The 21,728-nt window shown below is 39.1% G+C and overlaps 1 protein-coding gene across 3 annotated transcripts in view; it reads right to left on the bottom strand.

Moving 5' to 3' along the window:
* Positions 1 to 365: 365 nt before the first annotated feature.
* The window catches only part of LOC129093018 (adhesion G protein-coupled receptor L3-like), a 211,525-nt gene continuing 190,162 nt past the window's right edge, over positions 366 to 21,728 (bottom strand). For all 3 annotated transcript variants that reach the window (XM_054600880.1, XM_054600882.1, XM_054600881.1), the window contains 5 exons: positions 20,029 to 20,120; positions 12,383 to 12,551; positions 12,080 to 12,205; positions 9,927 to 10,023; positions 366 to 3,023 (listed from right to left, as the gene is read on the bottom strand). In XM_054600880.1, coding sequence (XP_054456855.1) covers positions 2,077 to 3,023; positions 9,927 to 10,023; positions 12,080 to 12,205; positions 12,383 to 12,551; positions 20,029 to 20,120 — 1,431 coding nt within the window. In that variant the 3' untranslated portion in view covers positions 366 to 2,076. The remainder of the gene's footprint in view (positions 3,024 to 9,926; positions 10,024 to 12,079; positions 12,206 to 12,382; positions 12,552 to 20,028; positions 20,121 to 21,728) is intronic.

Genomic DNA, 21,728 nt, shown 5'->3' with positions numbered 1-21,728 from the left:
CTTTAGCTGCTGAATGCTCCGTAATGTTCACTAGAGGGTTACTAACTTGGTCAGTTTGTCATTTGGTGTTGGGCAGGTTGCAAACAGTTAGTTCCTGAGAACGCTAATTAGAGCAGTTGCTAGTCATAAAACAACTGTAATACTATGACTTAATATTTACTTTATAAGACAGGGCATACTTACCTCTCTTCCTGTCCTCTTCCAGGATGAATGGTCCAGGTGACTTTCATGTCTCCTGCTTAGCTTATCAAACTCATGTAAAACATACAGTATCTGTGAAGAATTCATTGGTTACACCAGCAATGATATTGAAATATTTATTACAGCTTATGAAATCACTGCTTCTATTGTAAAGCAGACCAGAGCATACAGAGCACATCCACTGTTTCTGGGCCAAAAATTATTTGGCACTAAAATGGACAGAGGGCTAATGAGGGATATTAACTGATAATTTTAAACAAAAATGAATTGATCGTTCCATCATTTGGAGGTCCTTTTGCTGGTATCCATATAAAAGAGTTCCAAGACCCAGACAAAACTTTTGTCATAGCTAAGTGATAAATCTTAGTCAGTAATTTATTTGTTGGCAAACAAGTTTCACTGTTACAACAAATATTAGTTATGAGGTCATTCAACTTGGAAACCGTTACAAAAAGGAATAAATAAGAAGCCATAATCATAGCCCATAATAAAAACTTATCTGTGCCACTAAGCTTAGTTCCATCCTCCATTTGATTACTGTTTAATAAACAGATAAATAAATATATTTTCTCCTTGAGGAAGAAAAACAAAAACACTTCCAGTTTTTCTCACTCCAAAAGCTCTTTCTTTAATAAGTAAAACAACCATCTTTCTTTTTTGTACAAGTGCCTAGTGCTCATCAATGTTCAATTTCCTCTCTCTCCCGAAGCACAAGCGAATGCCAATAGAGATGCAGAATGCACTATGAACCTTTCTGAGGGACAACTCATGATTAACTTGGACTTATCGGTCTCCTTGACGATCTGTGAATCAGAGCTCTGCTATCTACACAGTAAAAAAAAAAAAAGGGAAAAGAAATCAAACTGGAACAGAAAGTAGACCTGAAAAAACAGAGATGAATATGTAGCACAAAAAAGCCAGCACGATAAGTGTTTTGTTGTGATATTTTTTGTGTTATTTTGCTTCTATTTAGACGGTCAATTCTTGGAAAGTGATAAAAGAGGAAAACAAAAAAAACAAAAAACAGACTGGTACCAGAAAACCAGAAAGGCCAGCACAACAGAACAAAATTGCTCCTAACCACTACATTTACAGAGACAAAGGGTTTGCTCGGAACAAAAAAAGCATACTACTGTGTGCAATGCTAGTTATCTGTACAATTACATAGAAATATCTCATAATTATCTTATTAGTTTTTTTTCTCCCTCTTTTAACAACTGTTATTACAGTAAAATGAAAGAAAAAGAACAGCTATGCTTGAAAGCATACGGTCAATAATTCCTTCATGGTAATTGTTCAAAATGTGTGTTTGTGTAGTTGTTGGTTTTTTTTGTCTTTTTTTCATCGAAGGGACACTTCAGCAAACAAAATGTGCTGCAACTCACCAAAGAGGAAGAAAATCTTTCAAAAAGTCAATATAGATACAGAAGTATAATAAAATAGTCCTTTTTTTTAAATTTCCCATTTATTCTGGTGAGGTCTATAGTTTAGACTTGTATAGTTTGGGGCTATGCAGTTCATTTTGACTGTCACACTATATCTCTGAGACCTAAAAATCCTGTGTGAGTAATTGTCTCTTTTCACACTGAGACAAAACACGCCAAACCACACAGGGTTGGAGGGGGGGGAACACAACATCAACAGATTCCCGCAATGTTTAACCAAATATAGTCACATATTAGGCCCCGTACGTAGCAATAATATCCTTTTTGTGGTCAGTTAAAGCGAGAGTACAGTCATTTGCTCTGCTTCAGTCTCCGGGACACGGAATAAAAAGAAAGGCTACCACTGCCAACGACTGAAGGAACAAGGGGACACGTGGGAAGAGGACTACGGTTATAGGAGGGACACTGGAGGACTGGGAGGGTGTCGGGCCTATAGGCTGGTGACCAGGTGCGAGGGCTCCGGCTGGGCTTCTTCTGGAGATAGATCCTCTTTGTTTGGGGGCACAATGAAGCCATCGCTGCTGCCCCGCCCTAACTGGTAATAGGAGTGCAGCTGATGGAGGTGGTTACGTGAGCCCAAGTTGGGCATGCTCTTGTAGTAAACGTCGTCCGAACTGGCCTCTGGGCTCTTGGCGTCCCCGCCGTCCTTGGAGCCGTCAGCAGATTCTGCAGACACGTCCGGCAGGCCGGGCAGCATGGGCATGCTGGTATAGAGGGAGTCTCTCTGGTGGTTGTGGCTCGGGGACGAGCCCTCGTCGTCGGTGTGCTCGTTATTAAGTAAGGGAAAGAAGCTTTCGCTGTTCTCCTGGGGGATCCTCCTCCGAGACGAGGAAGTGGTGGCGGACGAGAAGGGGTGGTGGGGCAGAGGAAGGGGTGGCGGCGCTGACTGGTGGAGGTGATTGTTAAGGTGGTCCACGGCCTGCAGGGACGGCAGCGGTCTTTGAGGCAACAGCGGGGCGTTGGACTCCTCGCGGATTAGCTCCAGGCCCAGGCCTTCGTCGTGGTGCAGACCAAAGGTGGAGTGGTCATCCAGGCTCAGCGCCACATTCATGCCCATCCCCATTCCCAGACCCATCCCGTAGCCACTGTCCTTGCCACCGTTGCTGACATTATTCACCAGCTTATTCATAAGGTTCCGGTTCTGCTCCGTGGAGCGCTCGTGGGAATTGTTGAGGTAGGAGGGGATATAATTGGAGGTGAGCTCTTTCAGGATCTTCTTTTCCAGTGTGGTCTCCTTGTGGTTGTAACCCCGATCAATGATCTGGACGCAGTCACTCATGTACTCAGCGCTGGCGATGCTGTAACTGTTGCCATGGTTACCATTCAGTGGTAGAGTATCCATGACACTTGTATCCCGGGCATTGTTCAGGATTCCCTCTGGAATGACAAACATGGGTTGGGTTGGGGGGTAGAGTGGGCAAATGAGAAGGGTGAAATCTGATGGGATGTAATTGCCACAGCTAAATGTCAGCCACTTTTACAAACACAAATTATACCCATCAAGTTCTGTAGCCCTATTATTCTGAAATATGTCCTGAACCCCAAGCACTCTCAGCACGTAATGTCACACACAATTCTATAAAGTGCACTTTGTGGTAAGTAAGACCCTACAGTATTTGGATTAGGAAAGACATAAAGCACAAAAAAATATATATATCCTGTAAATATGAGTATCATGAACACTTACCTTGTTACAAAAATAACACTTTCTAAGACCTAATTTCAGTTTTCAGTATTCTATGGAAGTGGTGAAAACACTGATATGTGTGACACGTAACAACACAAGCTCAAGCACAGCACAAACACACAAAGCTTACGCACTACATTCAAGCAAACAAAGACAAACATCATAGCCATGCGTTTAACACTTAAAGTGAGCACAAACCAGAGCAACAGCTGTACATTTTGACCCCAGCCATATTGTCCCATTTGAGCATTGCACAAAACATTGTCATACTGGAATAAAGATATTTCTGTTCTAGTCATTAATTAGTCAATCATTTCAACCCACAATGGAAGGAATGAGACTTTCTGTTCTCTCTGTTGCGTGAACATGTAGATTTCATATTTTAATCAGTTTGACCAAGTCTATGCCATCAGCATCAAAGCATGATTTTTTTTGACGATAACTCAAACTACATCACACAAGCCCACAAGTTTGACCTCTTTAAAACTTGACAGGACTCTTTTATGAGACCTTCAAAACATGTGCTGGCTTGATCAAAGTGAATAGCAAAATATAAATAAAAGAAATGCATTAACAAAGGCACGGGTGTTCAATATTCACTGATAAGAATACAAATCATTTAATACTGATAGGCCTTATTAAATGTTGAGGCGAGTCTAAATAGTGACTGTAATTGGATTAACTTAATCAGGGGGTGATACCAAACAGTCCAATGGATATTTGCCTCTAATCTTTTTTTTTTTTTTTTTTATACAACAAGTAGTGCAAAGTACAGTAAGCAGTGAAGTCCAGGATGTGATTTAAACTGATTTGTACAGGTCTATTTGAAATGGTGAGGGCCTTTGTCATAAAAGAATGCTTTTACTTCCAAAGGGAATGACATTTTGTTTTCATTACTCCTTTGTCAGCATCGAGTGAAAAGAAAGTAAAGCCAAAGTCAATTACATTTGATAAGCAATGTTTAGTTTGACTCCCATACTTGTCTCTCTGTAGGGCTCTTTTTTGGGACAGCATGAGGGGAAGGAAAGAAGAAAAAGAAAACACAATAAGCATAACAGTGACAGGTAGAAGAGAAATGCGCACATACAGTATGCTGATGACGCATCAAGAAAATGCTTCTGGAAAGCAGTCGTTTTATATTATCGTGCAAATATTGTTTACCCACAGAAAGAACCACAACATATCAAAGAAGGAAATAAATCGAAGTAAAGATGTTTTGCTATGACTTTTTGCAGAATCTTTAGGGTGAAACATGGCAACGGTACTTGAGTGTCAAATGCACCAGTAAATCTTTTGACGCATTTGCATTTTCATCCATCCAGATATTTCTTTAATATCTATGGCAACGTAAGTGAATTATAGCCCTCTGTCACAGGCTCCGATGCAGTACTTGTATTGCTTACATAAATTATCCCCTGATCAGAGCACTCTGTGAGTTTTTATCTCAGTTTCACACAAGTTTCTCAGTTTTACAGAATCACAAAGTTAGAGCAAACTCATAGTGACTGCTAAAAGTTGGAATCGAATAATAAAAGCGCTGCACACAGAAAAAAAGCTAATTTAATAGTCAGACTGATCCCAGATTAAAATTAATTTATTTTTGGCTCATCAGAGATGGTTTCTAATACTTAAATCTAACATTTGTATTGGTGTTCTAATCAAGTACCAATGTATTGCCCCCCCCAAAAAAAAGAAAAAGCAAAATAACGGCAATTTGACGATTAAAAGTTCCAAATGGAAGGGCAATTTAATCTTTCAAGGATTCAGAAAACCGAACTTTTTTTGGCTTAAAACGGAAGGAATCATATTCATGAAAATATTAAAACACTAAGAGAATCAAATTAATGGTAACCTTCATTGTTTTCTCTTCAGACTATTCTTTGCTATGAAATACGGATGAATTGCATTTTTTTTTTAAATATCAGATCCAATTACATTCATCTCAAATAACAATGTTTGACGATCCAACAGCAGCATAAAAAGAAAGAAATGCTCAAAACAGAGAGAGAGAAGACATGGCACGCAAGCTTCACTGACAACATCAGAGCACATTTAAAATTAATGACTGGGGATGTATCTAGCTACCAGCAGGCACACACTTTTCATAATTTTTACAATGTCTACATTGGCCAAATGTCTGGGTTTGTATTTTTTAACCGTATGGCATGGCCTGACCAGAAGCCACGATACACCCCCAATGAAAAAACCCAACAGCAGAACAAACCTGTAGGATTTTTGTGACAAAGCTATAATTTGTTCAATGCTAACACACAACACCTAGGGCAGTGTTTTTTTAAATTTTTTATCAAAGCCCTGTAAAAACACTAAAGGGTGAACACTGGCATTACCGCTCAGTATAAGTCTTTTATCTCTCCAATCATAAAGTTGCGTTTTGCTTCTGGGCATGAACAAAGATGTGAAACCTCACAGTTTCTCCAGGACCAGACAGGAAAAAAACAAAAAACACTGCCCTAGCCACAATGTTAAAGAATGAAAAGAAGCTAGCACACCTTGTGTGTTGTACATGCCCAGAGGGTTGTTATAGACTGCCGATTCCCCAAGCAATGTATTATAGGGATTGTTAGTGCCATGAGGACGTAGGAGTGCATTAGGTATAAGATGGTTAGCCATAGCCCCTGGAGCAGCCAGAAAGAGACAGAGTTGGACAGAAAAAAAACAGAAGAGAAGAAAAGAATTGAGACAGAAAAAAAGGTAGGTGGGTAGATAAATTGAGATATAGACAGAGAGAAGGAGAGAGAGAGCATACATATCAGTTGGGCAGATGCAGCTGAGCAATGACAGCCATTAACACTAAAATGATCACATGATCATTAATGTGAGGTTTTGCTACATGGAAGTGGCAGCGCTGAACTGACAAGGCTAATCGGCCCCTTATATTGATAAAGAATTACCGAAAAAAACAATGTATAGACTAATACAAAAATAATCCCTCTCAGTCATCCCTTATAAGCCACTAGAAGTGTGTGGAGGTCTCTGTATCTGCAGAAACCCTGCCCTCTGACTGTATTTTCTCTTTTCTTCTAATTTTTCTGTGCTCGGGATATTTCTGGGCGACAGTTAAAAAACATTTATACCCCACGTAGGGATGTTACCCATAGCCAAAAAGCAGGGAGTGCAGCCTGTCTTCAATCTTTGGTCAAACGCCGCCTGATACAAGGCGATGGAAAACGTGCCTTGGGCTGCATTCAATCAAAACTCTGCACCTTCCCGCAGGAGGTGGGAATAACCGCTGGCAATCAATAAGAATATTATTTTTATTTTACTAATTTACAGCTTTGTTTTTATTAACGCTATTCCCTCTTGTCAGTCACTCTCTAGCCCGGTCAACCACCGCTGCACTATGTCTCACTATGCACTATGGCTCTCTCTCTCTCTTTCTCTCTAGCTCACTCGCTGGCTTGCTGAGCCACAGGGGTGGGGGGCACATTTTTAATTCTGTGTTTATAAATGCAAGCGAGAATGTGCCTATATATATTATACCTTTAATGGCGGCCATTAGTGTTAAGCCTGTTTTTGTGCTCCACATTGAGGCAGCGTACTGGTGTTAATAGACATAAATTACAAAGAAGCATCGACATGGCCAACACAACACATGGACTGTTACATTTCTAGACTCAAACAGGACAGAATACAATAGTCAATCAGGACACTATTTGTTCTTTGAGGCTGATGTTATATAAAAAAAAGAAAGTGCTCTCAATTATTTGTATTGACTGTTTGCAAACAGAGATAACAATTATTAGAATGTGGTAACGTTAATTAAGAACAGCAGATCTGTCAAGCTTTGGATTTCTCCGTATTACGAAGTGGTGTGCATGGGGCTACTCAGCATTTAAGCTAATACAACAAATTTGGGTATTTTTGGGGGGTTTTTTTCAAATCCAAGAACATGAGAGCAGAAATTATTGAAAAAAAGAGATTAAACTGGATTTGTTTCAATCATTAGCATGTCCGAGCAAACTAGCTTACTACAGTAGTAACCAGGAGGCAACCTCCAATTCTGAAAAGTGAAGCCAATGCAGAAGTGCCTTGAACTTGCAGTCTTTCTAATGGCCAGCAGCGGGCGACTCCTAATGTTACAACAATAAGTCAATTGCTAGTTTTGATACTTCTTAAACAAGGCATGATGTTCATTTAGTAAATTATATTCCCATTTAGAGTAAAATGGAAGTAAATTGCTGACCTCTATATTGCCCGTTGTGTTTGTTAACATGAAATTAGAATATCACCAACTGACAATAATATTGTTTATATGATATATATATATATATATATATATATATATAGATATATATACACACACACACAGTCCAGCTAAATTACCAATCCTGACAAGCCTTGTGACATGTCCTCTCTTTGGTCAAGGTAGTTATTACTTTAACCGTGCCTCCTTCTCACAAACAGATCCGAGGCTCATTTTCTATTTATGAGACACTTGTCATCAGGTACTTGTTGCTAGGATCTTGTCCAAATGAAACATCAGTTTAACAACCACATAGCAGCACACCAAAGACACCTTTACAGTCTGAGCCCTGTTATTAGCTGCAGATTTGAGGGCTGCAATCTTCCTTAACATGAATGGAGCGGATTCCCTGATGTTTTTGTTTTTCTTTGCCGTTGATACAAATCATTTATTTTAAAGTGTTGGAATTCATTATGCTGAATAGCAGGTATGCTGGGAACATTCACATTCATTTCCTGTTTACAAGACCTGTCAACATGATGCTATTATTTCTAAAGCAGCAAATTCAGGAGGACAATAGATGCGCGTGCTTCCAGTGCGCTATGCCCCAGCAGGTAAATGTCTTTTATATAAGGGCACGAGTAAAACGCGATTAGATCATATGGCAGTGTGCAATGCTCTTTTCTAATGCTTTGAATCTGTCGGACCGATGGAGAAAGATTTTTATTTTACATTGTGACTCCCCATCTTTTCAAAAGTTGGTCTATTACTTTTTGAGGGTTTTCTTATTGAGTGAATATTTTATATTTAATAAGACGATTCTTATAATAACAGTACAGCTGATTTAGAGTAATCTTTCAGCATTAATCAATATTTGGTTTGGGTTTAGTATTTATTAGCCATATTATAATTTAGCTTAGAAAACAGTAATTTGTTGTTGCTATTGCTGCTTCCCCTTAATTACAGTGTATGCCAAGAACACTAGCCCCCTTTGAATCCTCCCAATGACAGATCCCCCACTTATTTTGTCTGTGTTTGATAAATTGGACAATTTCCAAAGCTGCACTGATTGTGTGGTGCAATAATCCAGAATGCTGGGATAAATTGAACATGCAACGCAATCGAGATGATTGCATGACTTTGCTCTCGAGAGGAGCGCAGCATGAGTGTCAGCTGCAAGCTCGCTCTCAGGTGCCAAATGGGGGAGAAGCCGGGGATGTGGGAAATCCAAAGGACAAATCAGCAGGAAATATTCGCTCCTCAACTCATAATACCTTAATAACAACGCGGGAGCAGCCAAGGATGAGTGAAATTCTATTTGCATCTGTTACTTATGATACTGGTGACGGCGGGACATACTTAACACTCGTGAGTGTTGTCTCTATCAAATCCAGCCTGGTTAGAAGCCAAGGATATCAAATTGCGCCCATAATTACTAGCTCCGCCTTTTTGCCTTTATGGAAGATCTCTGTACGCTTTTCTTCAACTTCTCTGCAGCCCAACCTCCTGCCCCAATTTAGCCTCTCCACAATGGATCAAGGCAGTGTCTGTTGATGGTGCTAAGCTGAGGGTCTAATTATTGAGATCTTGACACTTCCTCCCCGTGTCGAACATTAATCCATCATTGTAACTATGCATTAGTGTCGACGCAAGCAGGCGCCCAGAGCGAATTTAGAGAGCAAGCAGTGTGGAACTGGAGCCCTCCAAATCAAATTTGCACTGGGGGCATTTTCTTTCAGTCTTATTAAATGCCCCACAACTAGAATATTCATAAACAATTTGATTTCATTGCATTCACTAAATTGTGTTTTTTATTGTTTAGATTAATTGAAGTCCTTTTTGTAACCTCTTTCAATTTACTAGTTGGTAGAAATGATTTGTTGTTGCTTCAAAAAAATAGAAGACTTGATAAACAATTGTTTGAAGCAGTATGACACCAAATCAGGATTTTATCCTTTCAATCTCTGCCTTGTATTCACAATCACGTTTTCTTTCATCCAGGCAAAAGTGTTGACCAATGCAACAAGCAATTTGAGTAGTGACATTTAACTTGCTTTTATATTTGGTGATAATAAACAGTTGGGCAGAAAATTGCCTTCTACTTTCAATTTTAATCTTTTGGAGTATTTGGTTCAAACTTTTGTGAAATGACTGATTTACCTTGACTCAAGGTTTGTAGTTGAAAGCATTGCTTTAAAAAAATAAAATAAAGTGTTTTCATACTTATAGTCTACGTGTCCTTCTAAAATGGAAAGCGACTGCAACTACAAATCAAGGAAACAGGGAAGCTTTTGTGAAAAACTGTATCTGGTATTAGTAATAAAGTCTAGGGTAAAGTCCGGTGTATTGAGGTGTCATTCAAGTAATTATGTGCTGCGGGTCCAAGTACCTCTGTTGAGTGATGCAGAGCTGTTGATGTCGCCGGTCATGAAAGAAGACTCTGACTGTTTTCTGACCGTGTCATTCCACATTCGACGGATGCGGCTCTGCAGGGACAAACAACATGTCAAAACACGTCAGAATTCACTCCCAACTTGCAGAAATACAGCGAAAAAGGCAAAGTCTGCGCATGGAGGATAACTTAGTTTAAAAAAATTGAAAATCAACCACACATAAGCAGCATTTTTTGTATATTTTAGAAGTTCGATTACACTCACCTACTTCACAGCACAATGAAGGGAAAATAATAACTGTCAGCTTTTTAATTGGGTTTTTAAAACCATAAACCATGTCAGCCGTGTGTATAAGAAACCTCCAATTAAAGATGAGCATCAGTACTGGGATAGGTGAGGTCAATAATAAAGTCAGCAGTCAAGCTCTCAGAATCAGTGTCTCAGGTTGCAAATGCTCAATCCGAAAGGGTTCATCCTGGTTAATTATGTTAGAGTCCCATGGGCTGTTGCACAAGCTAAGGATCTGGGTATTGAACCACAGAGATGGATATTTTCTATCCTATGCCAGACGGCCTTGGCAGGGGATTTCAGAGACTTTCAGATTGAGACATAGATTGGTGATGGTGGAAAGAAAATATTGTTTGAAATGTTTTGTGATGAAATGCTCCACATAAAGGGTTATTAATGGTCTTGTTTGTGGTTTTGGGCATCATTCCTATTGTTAATAATAATATAAAAGGAGAGTATCATCTCTACATTACCAGAACAGCATTTTTTGTTAACCACATGCAAAATATAACAGATGGCCCAAGAGTAAAGTCATGAAATGTCGCAATGCTTTTAAGTTTTTCTGTAATTCATCAGCACTGCCATCATCATTATCTAAATTTGGAGCAAATGTCACAGCACCCTCACCTCCTGCAATTCTCTATTTGACATTCAGACCTTGAGCATGTTTTTATACATGAAAGCATAAAAGATGTGGAAAAAAATGCCCACGCAGATGTGTTATGATCAACACGGCACTTCTGTGTCACCCCCAGGTGACGCACAGCTCTTATAATCTAACAGGAACATATAGTGACACAGACGATCTCATTAACATATTGTACGTCATGTTGTTCCGAGCACTGAAGATACAGATGGGTTGGAAATGACACTGCTGCTGCTGCTTCTTGTTTTTTTTGGACGGATAAAAACTTGAACCATTCATAGCCAGCGGGTTCAAATGTGCTTTGCTGATTACACATTCATTTAGATGCCGCAGAGTAAGCAATAAACAAGCACGTCTTTCTGAGTGTTTCCATTCCTGTCTTGCTCACATAAAGCGACTGAGCGTGAGGTTAAAGCCATCTTGTCAAAGCACTGTGTATAATTAAACGCTTTGATCTGTGTGCAGAAACCAGCTTGTATCGTGGGTTGCCACTGCACGCTTGACTCTAAGGACTATTTATATAACGGAACACTGGAAGGAAACCACAATCTTTAGAATATGGAAATTATGTTCAATTACAGTGTATCATGGCAATGCATCCTATACTTCAGGTCAATGTGGGCGGAATCCATTAACAATTGAGTTTACAAGGGGACCGAATTCACCATATTTTGGCAGAGGGAGTCCAATCTGCATCTGTGAGCGTGAACAAATTCCTCACAGAGCTCGAGCCAATACTTTAGTCAGCATCACTGAGCCAATGAGCAGCCTGCTCCAGTGAAAACGAATTGCAGACTGACTTTATGTACTTAGAAGATGTTTAGCTTAACAGGCATTATGTTTCCCTGCTATCACTTCCGAACAAGGACATATGCTGTACTTCCTTGCAATTTATCATGCATACCCATACAGTCACCACTAAAATATTTTCTCAAAAGTTTTTACTAACTTAAGCTGTGGTAGGGAGACGTCCAACACATGACATTGTTCTTGCGTCTATTTATAAGGAGGTGCACATCTGTGGAATGTGATGGATTAGTAAATCTAGGGGTTGGTCGCTTTCGCTATGCAGACTGACTAATCAAAGAAAAAGTTCAGTGGTAATCTTGAACCAAATTTGAGTTCATTTGTCCTGCCAAAGAAGATACTGTCAATCATAGTGAAATGAGAATGAAAATAAAGAAAATAAAAGGGAGCATGACATAATTTCACCACCTGTGACCCAGTAGAGTAGCGTCCTGGAGCACGAGAGGCGGTGCCTTTTCCAGAGCCGATGGAGCTGTCCACACTTTTGCCACTGCAGCAGTGAGTACGCAGGCATTTCCCATACTCCTTACGCACCTGTGTGGAATAAAAAGAACTGTTACAGTCAATGCAAGCTACCCAGACCAAATCCAAGGGTAACAATATCATACTTGGCACATTTAGGAGATGCTTTTCTGGCATAATTACTGAAGCATGAAATTAACCGAACGATCAGCTGATTTCACACAGCACATCTTGAGAATGACCCTGTACCTTTTTCTGCAGCACACAGTGGAATATGAAGATGAACATTCCTTGCAGGGAGTTGAAGATGGTGAACAGGTAGGCCATGACCACCGTGCTCTCGTTGACGTACATCAGGCCAAAGGCCCAGGTCAGGCCCAGCAGGCATAGCAAGGCAATGGCCCCAATCACCCATGATCTGAAATATAAACAAACAGCCATCTTACAAACTGTTTGACAAAGTCTGTATGCTCAAGGTGGTTTAGAACTGGTTTTAAACTTGTTAGAAGATGTGTTATTTGTACCAAACACAATATTTTGTGACAATAAATGGAGGTTAAAAGCATCAATGTGAACTGAGGTGTGTACTACTACTAAATTAGAAATAAAAAAACGTATCATTTAATCCACAGTTATCATTGTTTTACTATGAGAGGGAGAAAAAGCAAAAGAATGAAGAAGGGGAAGACATTAATGAGAAATGACAATGGCTCTAATATTATCTTTTGATTCTGTCTCTGCTACCTTTTCTTATCCTTATTTGAACTCTCTCAAGCGATGCCATTGACAGTTTGAAAAGCCATAGATAATGATAAAACTGCAAAATGTGTATATTCGATAGTGGAGGTCTGTATAAATGGGACGGTAACAAATATGGCATTTTGATTAGAAGACTATTTACATGAGTACATTACATGTTGGATTCTATTACCTGAGGGTTCGGATAAGTATCTTGTAAACTCTTACTCAAGCTGAAAGATTGAACCGAGATTAATAACAACACAGAGTCTATTAAGAATGAAGGGCTCTATCTTCACGCAGGGTACACTGTGCAGAGAAGTGGCACTCATTTCTTCACCTGCACCCTTTTTGGTAAAGAGGGTGCAGAAGTAAAGATTAATATCAGATTCTTGCCCGCGTCTTTCATGTCCAACAGCCTGCATGCTTGACAATCTTCCCTTTGAGTTGATTAAGTCCTTTAACAGCCATCTGATGGAGGCAGTTATGTTTTCTCTCTGCAGCCTCTAATTTGAGTGGCACGCATTAGAAAAGCACAATATCGTATAATAAGGTAATCACAATTGAGAATTGTGTAAACAAAACCTGATATGGCAAACTTCTCTGCTGTTGTGTACATCAGTGGTTGGATATTTTGATATTCTGGCTCCCAGGTTCATGCAATCCAAATTAGCAGAAGTTGAGGCGTTATCAACCTACAGCTGCTGTGAGCAACATGAGGTGGTGATCAGAATCATTGCTGATCATATCACTGTTATGGTTAAATATCACAGCAGATGGAACTTGCATACTCTTAGTGTGAAAACTCTTGAAAACTGTCTCTCTTAAGACTAATGTATTTTGGGAACGTACCATGATGAGTCTATTTTATGGTGTGTATCTTATTTGTTCATTGTGGATGTTATCAATAACTGTAAATTAGTTTTTGTTTTTTTCCCTAAGGCTTATTGTATTACCTAGATATTGTACATCATAAAGAATGGTGACTGCCAGGCAGTCCAGAAATATGATTTTATCTACATGGAACCTATTCTGTTGTTAATTAGGCTACATAAAGTTTGATATAATTACGGTAATTTAAACTGATTCAATCATGTAACTATTCATTTGAGGTATTTCAAGTATTTATCCACTGCCTCTAGTTAACTATGTCAACCATTTTTTTTTTAAACTGGGTGCAGATACGGAAAAAAGGACTGACAACTGACAAATGTGAGCAGCATATCTACATTACAGTGCTAACAAATCTATAGACTGCACAGTAAAGATACAGGTGCCATTTAAAACTAATCTTGCTTGTCACATCTGCAGACTTCGTATTTCTAAGACAAGAGTGCTGTGTGCACACTAATGCTGCCTTCAACATGACTGAGTACTGCAACATAAATCATGTTAATGATTCAGAGAGGCACCTAGATGGATTTGGTGCAGATTTGTTCATATGAAGTAGTAAATGAAAGATGGAATTATGGGAAAATGGCCCTTCTAATTTTGTCTTACTTGATCTCAGGTTCATAATCCTGATAGCTGAGCGATATGAGAAGAGCAAAATGACAAAAGAAAATAAGCAGAAATAAATCAAATCACATAACAAAAACATGGAAAAGCATAATCAAACATGTGTGGCCATAAATACAATGTACAAATTTAGACAATACAAGGAAAACAATACACCAGGAAGGAAGATGACTTATTTTTGCAGTGGAGATTAAAGCTAAACTCAAAGCCTTCAAATCCAAACATCAACACAATACATTTATATATTTTGGAGGGGATTTGTTGGTGTTTTACAGGTGATAACCATAATTATTCTGGTTCACTGAAGTATCTAGCTGCCCTCATAAATGCTGGCAGACTTTCACATTTAAGCCGTTATAAATGGGCCAGGTGTGCGGCAAAATAAATGATTTATGAATTCACCAGGGCAACCATTAAACATAATTTTCCCAGGGCTGTCTTAATGACCTGGTGGGAGAGGTACTTCATCAAGAAGACTGCCCCCGGAATGGACACAGAAACACAAGCAGTGGGCACAAAGAGAACAAAATATTGTCCTCTAACGAGTGGAGTTTTTGTCTTTTTTCGGTGAATGGTTTATGATGGAGACACAAGGGGTCATAAGAGATGCTTCCGAGTGGACAGGATATGAAGAGGCTACGACTCATATCGCACATGGCTTATCTTTCGTCTGGAGTTATCAGATGAAAATAAGGGGATCAGTTTGAGAGCTGCATGGAAGGAGCCTTGAGGCAAAACTTCAGAGACTGCATAACAGTGACTGAAAAGCATATCAGCTCACTAACAAACGAAGAGGGTGCATTTCAGAGTTGTATCCTGTCAGGACTGCTGCATGCCTGATACTAAGCTACTAATAGAACAGTTACAAAACCTCTGGGTTCATATTTTTTGGCATCATTATGCTCAAAATTGTTAATGTTAGTAACAGTATTTGGTGAGGCAAATCAAGTTATTTGGGGATACTACTAATTGGATGTGTATTTTAATCAAAATTTAGAATGTAAATAAAGCATCAAAGCAATAGAATGACTTAAGATCAACTATGCTTTCAGTTAGCCATCTATTTATTTGAATGGCTGTGCAATATATATAGATACGTTCCATCTCTGGGGGTTGCAGCAGAGCACTTCTCCGCTTTTTGAAGCACAAAAAAGAGACAGAAGCTTTATTGTGCCAACTGTCGACAAGAATTCCAAAAATTAGCAATTTTAAGCAGAGAACTCCTTCAGACCGTGGCATCAAATTACAACCAATTTCCCTCAAAATGACTTCATTTGCAGAGGTGCCATTCATCGCAATGTCACAGATCATTTATGCATGAGATTGCAATTGGTCAATTCAACCTGTTTCAAGTCTGTATAAAGTCTTTTTATAGGCTGTTTCTGGGAGGAAAAGAGGAAGTGCTGTGATCAACTCGACAGGGTGTTAATTATTCAACCAAAGGTATGCTTAAAATGCTAATCACCTCAAAGCGTTTAAGACATCAATACCCGAAAGTTTTTGATGTTGATATAGACGTTTTCTATCTTTGAAATCATCCTCGTTAGCATATTTCAATTGAAGTTTCTAATCTGTACGGATAGGAAGCTATGCAAGTCAAAAGGCACACCTTTCTCTACAACAAGGTGCAGTCAATCATGTTCTAGATAGGCCACTTTCAGAAAAAAACTTTGGTATGTTAAATCACAATGATGCAAAAGTCATGTTGTAATCCATGAATCACAGGGCAGTGGCAGCCGCTGTCTCTATTATAGGGTGAGGAGGGAAAAAACACATCAAACACAATATCAATTCTATTCTACATCCTCTACTGAGAAATGTTGCATCTTACCAGTGCCATTCTACAATAACACATCCATCATAATAACGGTAGCTAAAATGAGGAGGAAAAAAGAAAAATGGAAGATGAAAAACAGAAAGATGTTAAAGATAAACACAGCCTAAGATAAAAAGGCAGGATGTGGGTGCTAATCAAAAGAAGAGAGGAGGGGAGGGAGAAAGGAGATACACAGCAAAGAAGAGATGAAACATTCATATTAAAATAAGGCAGCGTGATGAAATCTGAACAGAAAATGTGACATCAAACCATAAAGAGGAGGCAAACGGCAGGAAGATAACACAAAGGAAGACACGTCTAATTAAACAGAGATAGAATGACTTAATTAACCCTAAGTATCACTATCATCAAAGCTGTTCACCTTGGTGACTCGAAGAAAAGAGCATTCGGAAAGCACAGAAATAACTGACTGCTATACCAAATTGGACACTAAATGTTATTTCGACCCATGTTAAAAAACGGAAATACTTCATTTGTCATCATACTTACCAATTTCTACTTGATTATGATGAAACAGAAGTACCAGTTAAAGACTATGACATGATGTGTTTGGCTAAGCAGTATTTCTAGTCAAGCAAGTCGTCTGAATGTGTTTGCCGCGGGTGAGAAATGGGTCTCGACTTAAACACTGTGTCAGATGAATGGCCGCTGACAAAAAAGGCGCTACTTCATACTATTTTCCAATGGTCATGTGAAACATTGCAGACTGCTTCGTAGTCGGTAAGTCTCGGGGGTCAGGAGGTCAGTTGTTTTCGTACATTATGTGGGGCCAGTGTAATAAATCATACGACACAGAGAACTCCAGCAGTCAATATTTTACTGCATCAAGGAAGGGCAAGGGATCAGTGCTTTGCTGAATGTACCTGCTGTTCTGGTCCAGTCGTGGTCTGGAGCTGTACCCAAGTTCTCTGCTAAGCAATCTTTTTTTTCCCCACACCATGCCTCAGTTTATGAGCTAGAGAGCCAATCAAGGGGGCTGCAGGTGGTGTGCCTGTATTTCTGCCAGTGTTTGAATCACAGTAAGTGTTGTTTGAGCTTGGGGCTGTATTAGCTGGTCCGTATAGTGCATATGTATGAATGTGAACAAGCACATGTTTCTGAGACTCAGTTGAGTTGGTTTCTAAAAACAGATTTGCTGCCAATCAGAACCTACACTTTGAGCAGAGTACTAACAGATATTCCCTTCAATAGGAATGACATGGGGAAAAACAACGTGTTTCAAAAGCACAAAGAACACCATAACATACATTGTGAATTCTGTAGTCATAACCCAATTGCTGTTCTTTCATCACTACAAAATGCGAGTGATCTACATATTCTTTGTTACACTCCTGAATCAAATAGGACCAAAATACGTAGCCTGTTATTTCACAGAATCTGATTATAAACTAGGACAAAAGAGGTGACACTGAATGGCTTTCACCATGTCACCACTTCGGAAGATGTCAAGTTTGGATTAACCTATTATTAACATTGCAGGAAAGCATTTGGACCTGATTATAGCTTTGACAAAGCATGGCAAAAAAGAGCAGAACAGGAAATGGTGAGACCTTTATCAGATAGATGAGCAATAAAACACAGATTGGGTTGCACCAGCTATTGATAAATCAAAATCAATAAAAAAGTTTTTGGGTAAAGTTCTTAGTTGCCACTAGCTAGTTTCCAGCCAGTGATTCACTACATTTGGTTGCAGAATTGAAATGCCTTAGCTGGTTAAGTCTTTAGTAATGTGTAAGTTGGTTGCTAGGAAACTTTTGTAGGAAGAATTTATACAGAAGAAGGTCACTGTAGCATCCAGAACATAGTAAACATTTCTATTCTAGCTTGAATTTAAGAAGAGCTGTTGCAGTCAGCCACTTCAAAATATTGCAACTTCTGTGTTTCTCAGTAGTGACACATCTAGTGAACACTGAACATCATTTAATGTCGCCCCTCTGCTTTATTTCATCTTGAGGTAACTGTAAAGTCAGTGCGGGTCTCACTTTGGCCCTGCCCAAAAGCAGCACTTAAAAACCACAGCCCCACTCAGGAACATCCAGCAGTGCATTTGGATTGAAAAACAAAGTATGGTCTGACATGGTGCAGCTAAAGCATGCTATATCATGCTTGCAGAAGATTGTTTTTTATGTGTGTATCACTGTGCTGAGAGGAGCAGGGCAGACAGGGCCACAGTGCTGCTGAGACACAAGCAGTGATGTGATGCCACGAAGAAACAGCCAGAGCGCCGGCCATAAAGTAGACTAATGTGTCCAGAGTGGCTTAAAAAAAGTGAGGGAGACAGCAAAAAAACAGAGCAGAGACCCTTATCCATCATAGCAAACGGGCGGCCAAAACAACTTTACACCGTCCCTAGAACGAATCTGCACTGACACCAGGTAGCTGGAGCTTACATCAAAGACAATGACCGAAAATGCTGTGTCATTCTACAGGGCAAAGGGACCTTTAAAAACAACGTTTAAAGCTCTTCATTCACATCCAGCCAGACAGGATGAAACTTTGAGAAGTTTAACTGCACCAGTCTATAAAGTTAAAGCTGTGTTTAATTTGTGGTATGTTTCTAACACTGCATGAGACCACAATACTTGTAAAGCTTTAGTTTTTAAAGCTGCACTAATCAATATGTTTATAGTAACAATTGATCACATGACTGACTATTAGAACTACTAATAGGGGCAAGACGAATAAACAACACGAAAATGCGTAATACTTCAAATGCTATATGTTGAGGCTTTTATTGTGAAAACCACTCATATGGTCTTTGAATTTGAAACAGACATATTTTGCTTTTCTTATTACTTCACAAGGCTATATGCATTTTTATTACATATTGCATTTCCGGATGTCTTGCCGCTCGTAAAGCTTTCTGAAACTTTAATATAAAACTTTTATAAGCTGAAACTTACCTTAGCAAAACTTAAATCAATTTCACTTGTACAGTAAATATATATATCAAAGTATTACAACTTTTACTTGAAAACTTGTAAACACTAAAGAAAGTTTGAATCTGAGTTTTATAATGATTATTGTCTTTCAAGCTTTTATATCATACGGGAGTAGCCAGGTATAGGCAAATAAACAGACTCAAACACACATAAAGCACACGCATGCACGCACATGACACACACACACACACACACACACACACACACACACACACACACACACACACACACACACACACACACACACAGTCTTTGACATGCAGCCAGGCACATAGAGCCTCCGAATGGCACCCGCAGCAGTTGTGCTGGCATGAGCGCACACACACAATATGAATATTCATGTGGCATGTTGACATCAAGATAACACCAGGTCAGGTCTGTCAGATTGTCTCCTGGCTTTTTTCCTATGCAGACAACAATGTCCCACAGATAATGGTGGAGACGCAAAATAATACCTGTTTGATTTCAACCCTGCCTGACACAACCTTTCAGCATAATAGGAGGTGCTTACCTTGCACGCTCAGTCTCCCAGACCCTTGGGTTGGGTTTTCACAACCTTAAGTGCTTTTAATGAGGTTTTTGAAATAGCAAGGGGGGGGGGGGGGCAAGAAAGTGTGAATTGCTGAATACAGAGTAACATCCAAATGATGCTTTTTAACCAGGGCGTCGTTAAACTGAAGGAGAAAAAAGTTGGCTTAAACTGAGTCGTACGCGATACAATTCAGCTGCTAGCGTGCATTTGCTGGAAGCGAACCTGTCACACTGGCATTGAAACATTCTTTCTATCTGTAACAAACGTCATAAGGGGTGCTATTTCTGGACGACTTTAATGGATATTTGAGTGATGTGAGTGCTCTTACTTGATGTTGTCCAGGCAACCGGAGTCTGGTTTCAAGATGGCCGTGTGATGGAACATCTTGTAGAGAGCGATGCCCAGGAATATCACATTGAGCTGAGAGATGGAGAGATTCAGAGAGAGAGAGAGAGAGAGAGAGAGAGGTTGTATGTTTCTATTCATTTTAAATCAGAGCACTTTGTAGCACAGAGCTGGAACGCTGCAGCCAGACCTGGTTTCCCACTTTGCCAAACAGAGCACAAAATCCCATGAAACCTCTATGGTGGTATTACAGACGAAACAGAAAACGGTGAGACAAGACAGCTGCATACTTGTATGAGGGAGCCTTCCCGTCTGACTTATTCAAACGTGTCTCACACGTAGATACAAGCACAGGGAATAACTGCCACTGCTGCTGAGTTTTGTTTTCAAACTTTTATGACGTCCATATCTAGATTGCATTGTAAACATTGTCATAACGTGTTATATTCTGCTTCTTGATCAGTGTTATTGATTGCGTTGTTTTAATGCATTGTAATGTGAAAACTACTAAAATGACTAAGTGGTCAGTGTTTATAAGTTACCTATAACAGTGATTTTAACACATTATAAGAATAAAATAATGTATTACAGCTATGGGAATTATAACACACTAAAAAAAAAGCCAGTGGGTGGCCAGAAATGATGAGGTTTTATAATACTTAATCTTATAAGTTATTACAAATGCTTTATTTTCTTTTATGATTATTGTTATAGACCATTGTAAATAATACTATTTATACAGTGTTATAAATAGATTACAATGCATTATAAGTAAGGTTCTAATGCATTACAGGGCGTTATAGAAGGTGTTAAAAAAGAAAACATTTGGTATTGAACGAAATTTCATTAAAATACTTAAGGAACTTTCTGCATTTTTAACACGTATCATATAATTTATAATGTCCCCTGCTAGATCACGTGCAAAGACAGCATTTAATGTTAATCAACAAAAATGTACCTTTAAATGAAGCAATACTTTTTCTTTATGTACCAGATATTTTATTCAAATAACTAACTTAACAACAAATTTGAGTGAAATACATCTCAATGGGTTGGACTTTTGCACCTTTGTTTGCCAAACACACTGTAATCATTCAGAAAAAAAAAAAAAAATGTGTTCGATTCCTGAATTTAAAAAAAAGTGAACAGTGATCAGTGAACAGACCCACTCTGGTGTATCTCGTTATTTTCTTTGTTTTCTGTGAGTCAGTTACCACAGAAATAGATAATGACTCAAATCTGGGTGCAGCATGAGGATCTTTTCCGAATGACTGAACCATTAGTAAGCCTTCACTTACTTTACTGCCGTTTAAGGTTGAAATTAAGCTTATATGAGGTGAGTATTGAAACACGCCATGTTTACTGCTTTAATTGCATCTTTGACCAAAACCTCGACAAATTCCCAGGGGGACTATTGGATCTGAGCACTAGCTTTTCTCAACTTAGATTTTCTTGTTGTTAATCTAAGAAAGAAAGGAGTCATGAGGCCCACAGAGATGCATTGTGAATGACGGCACCAAACTGGAGCGTAAAAGTGCATTATACATGTTGGGATTTAGAATCCAGCTGAGCAGTGAGAGTGTTTTTAAGAGTTGTTAGAATTTTCACATGTCCGGTCCATGAGACAATAATATTGTCACATTTGTAGTTGTCGAGGATATTTATTAGTTGATTTACTCATTC

This window comes from Anoplopoma fimbria, chromosome 7 (genome assembly GCF_027596085.1).
Source record: "Anoplopoma fimbria isolate UVic2021 breed Golden Eagle Sablefish chromosome 7, Afim_UVic_2022, whole genome shotgun sequence".
Lineage (NCBI taxonomy): Eukaryota > Metazoa > Chordata > Actinopteri > Perciformes > Anoplopomatidae > Anoplopoma > Anoplopoma fimbria.
The sequence above is the reverse complement of the archived record's forward strand: the minus strand, read 5'-3'. Positions and strand labels throughout refer to the sequence as shown.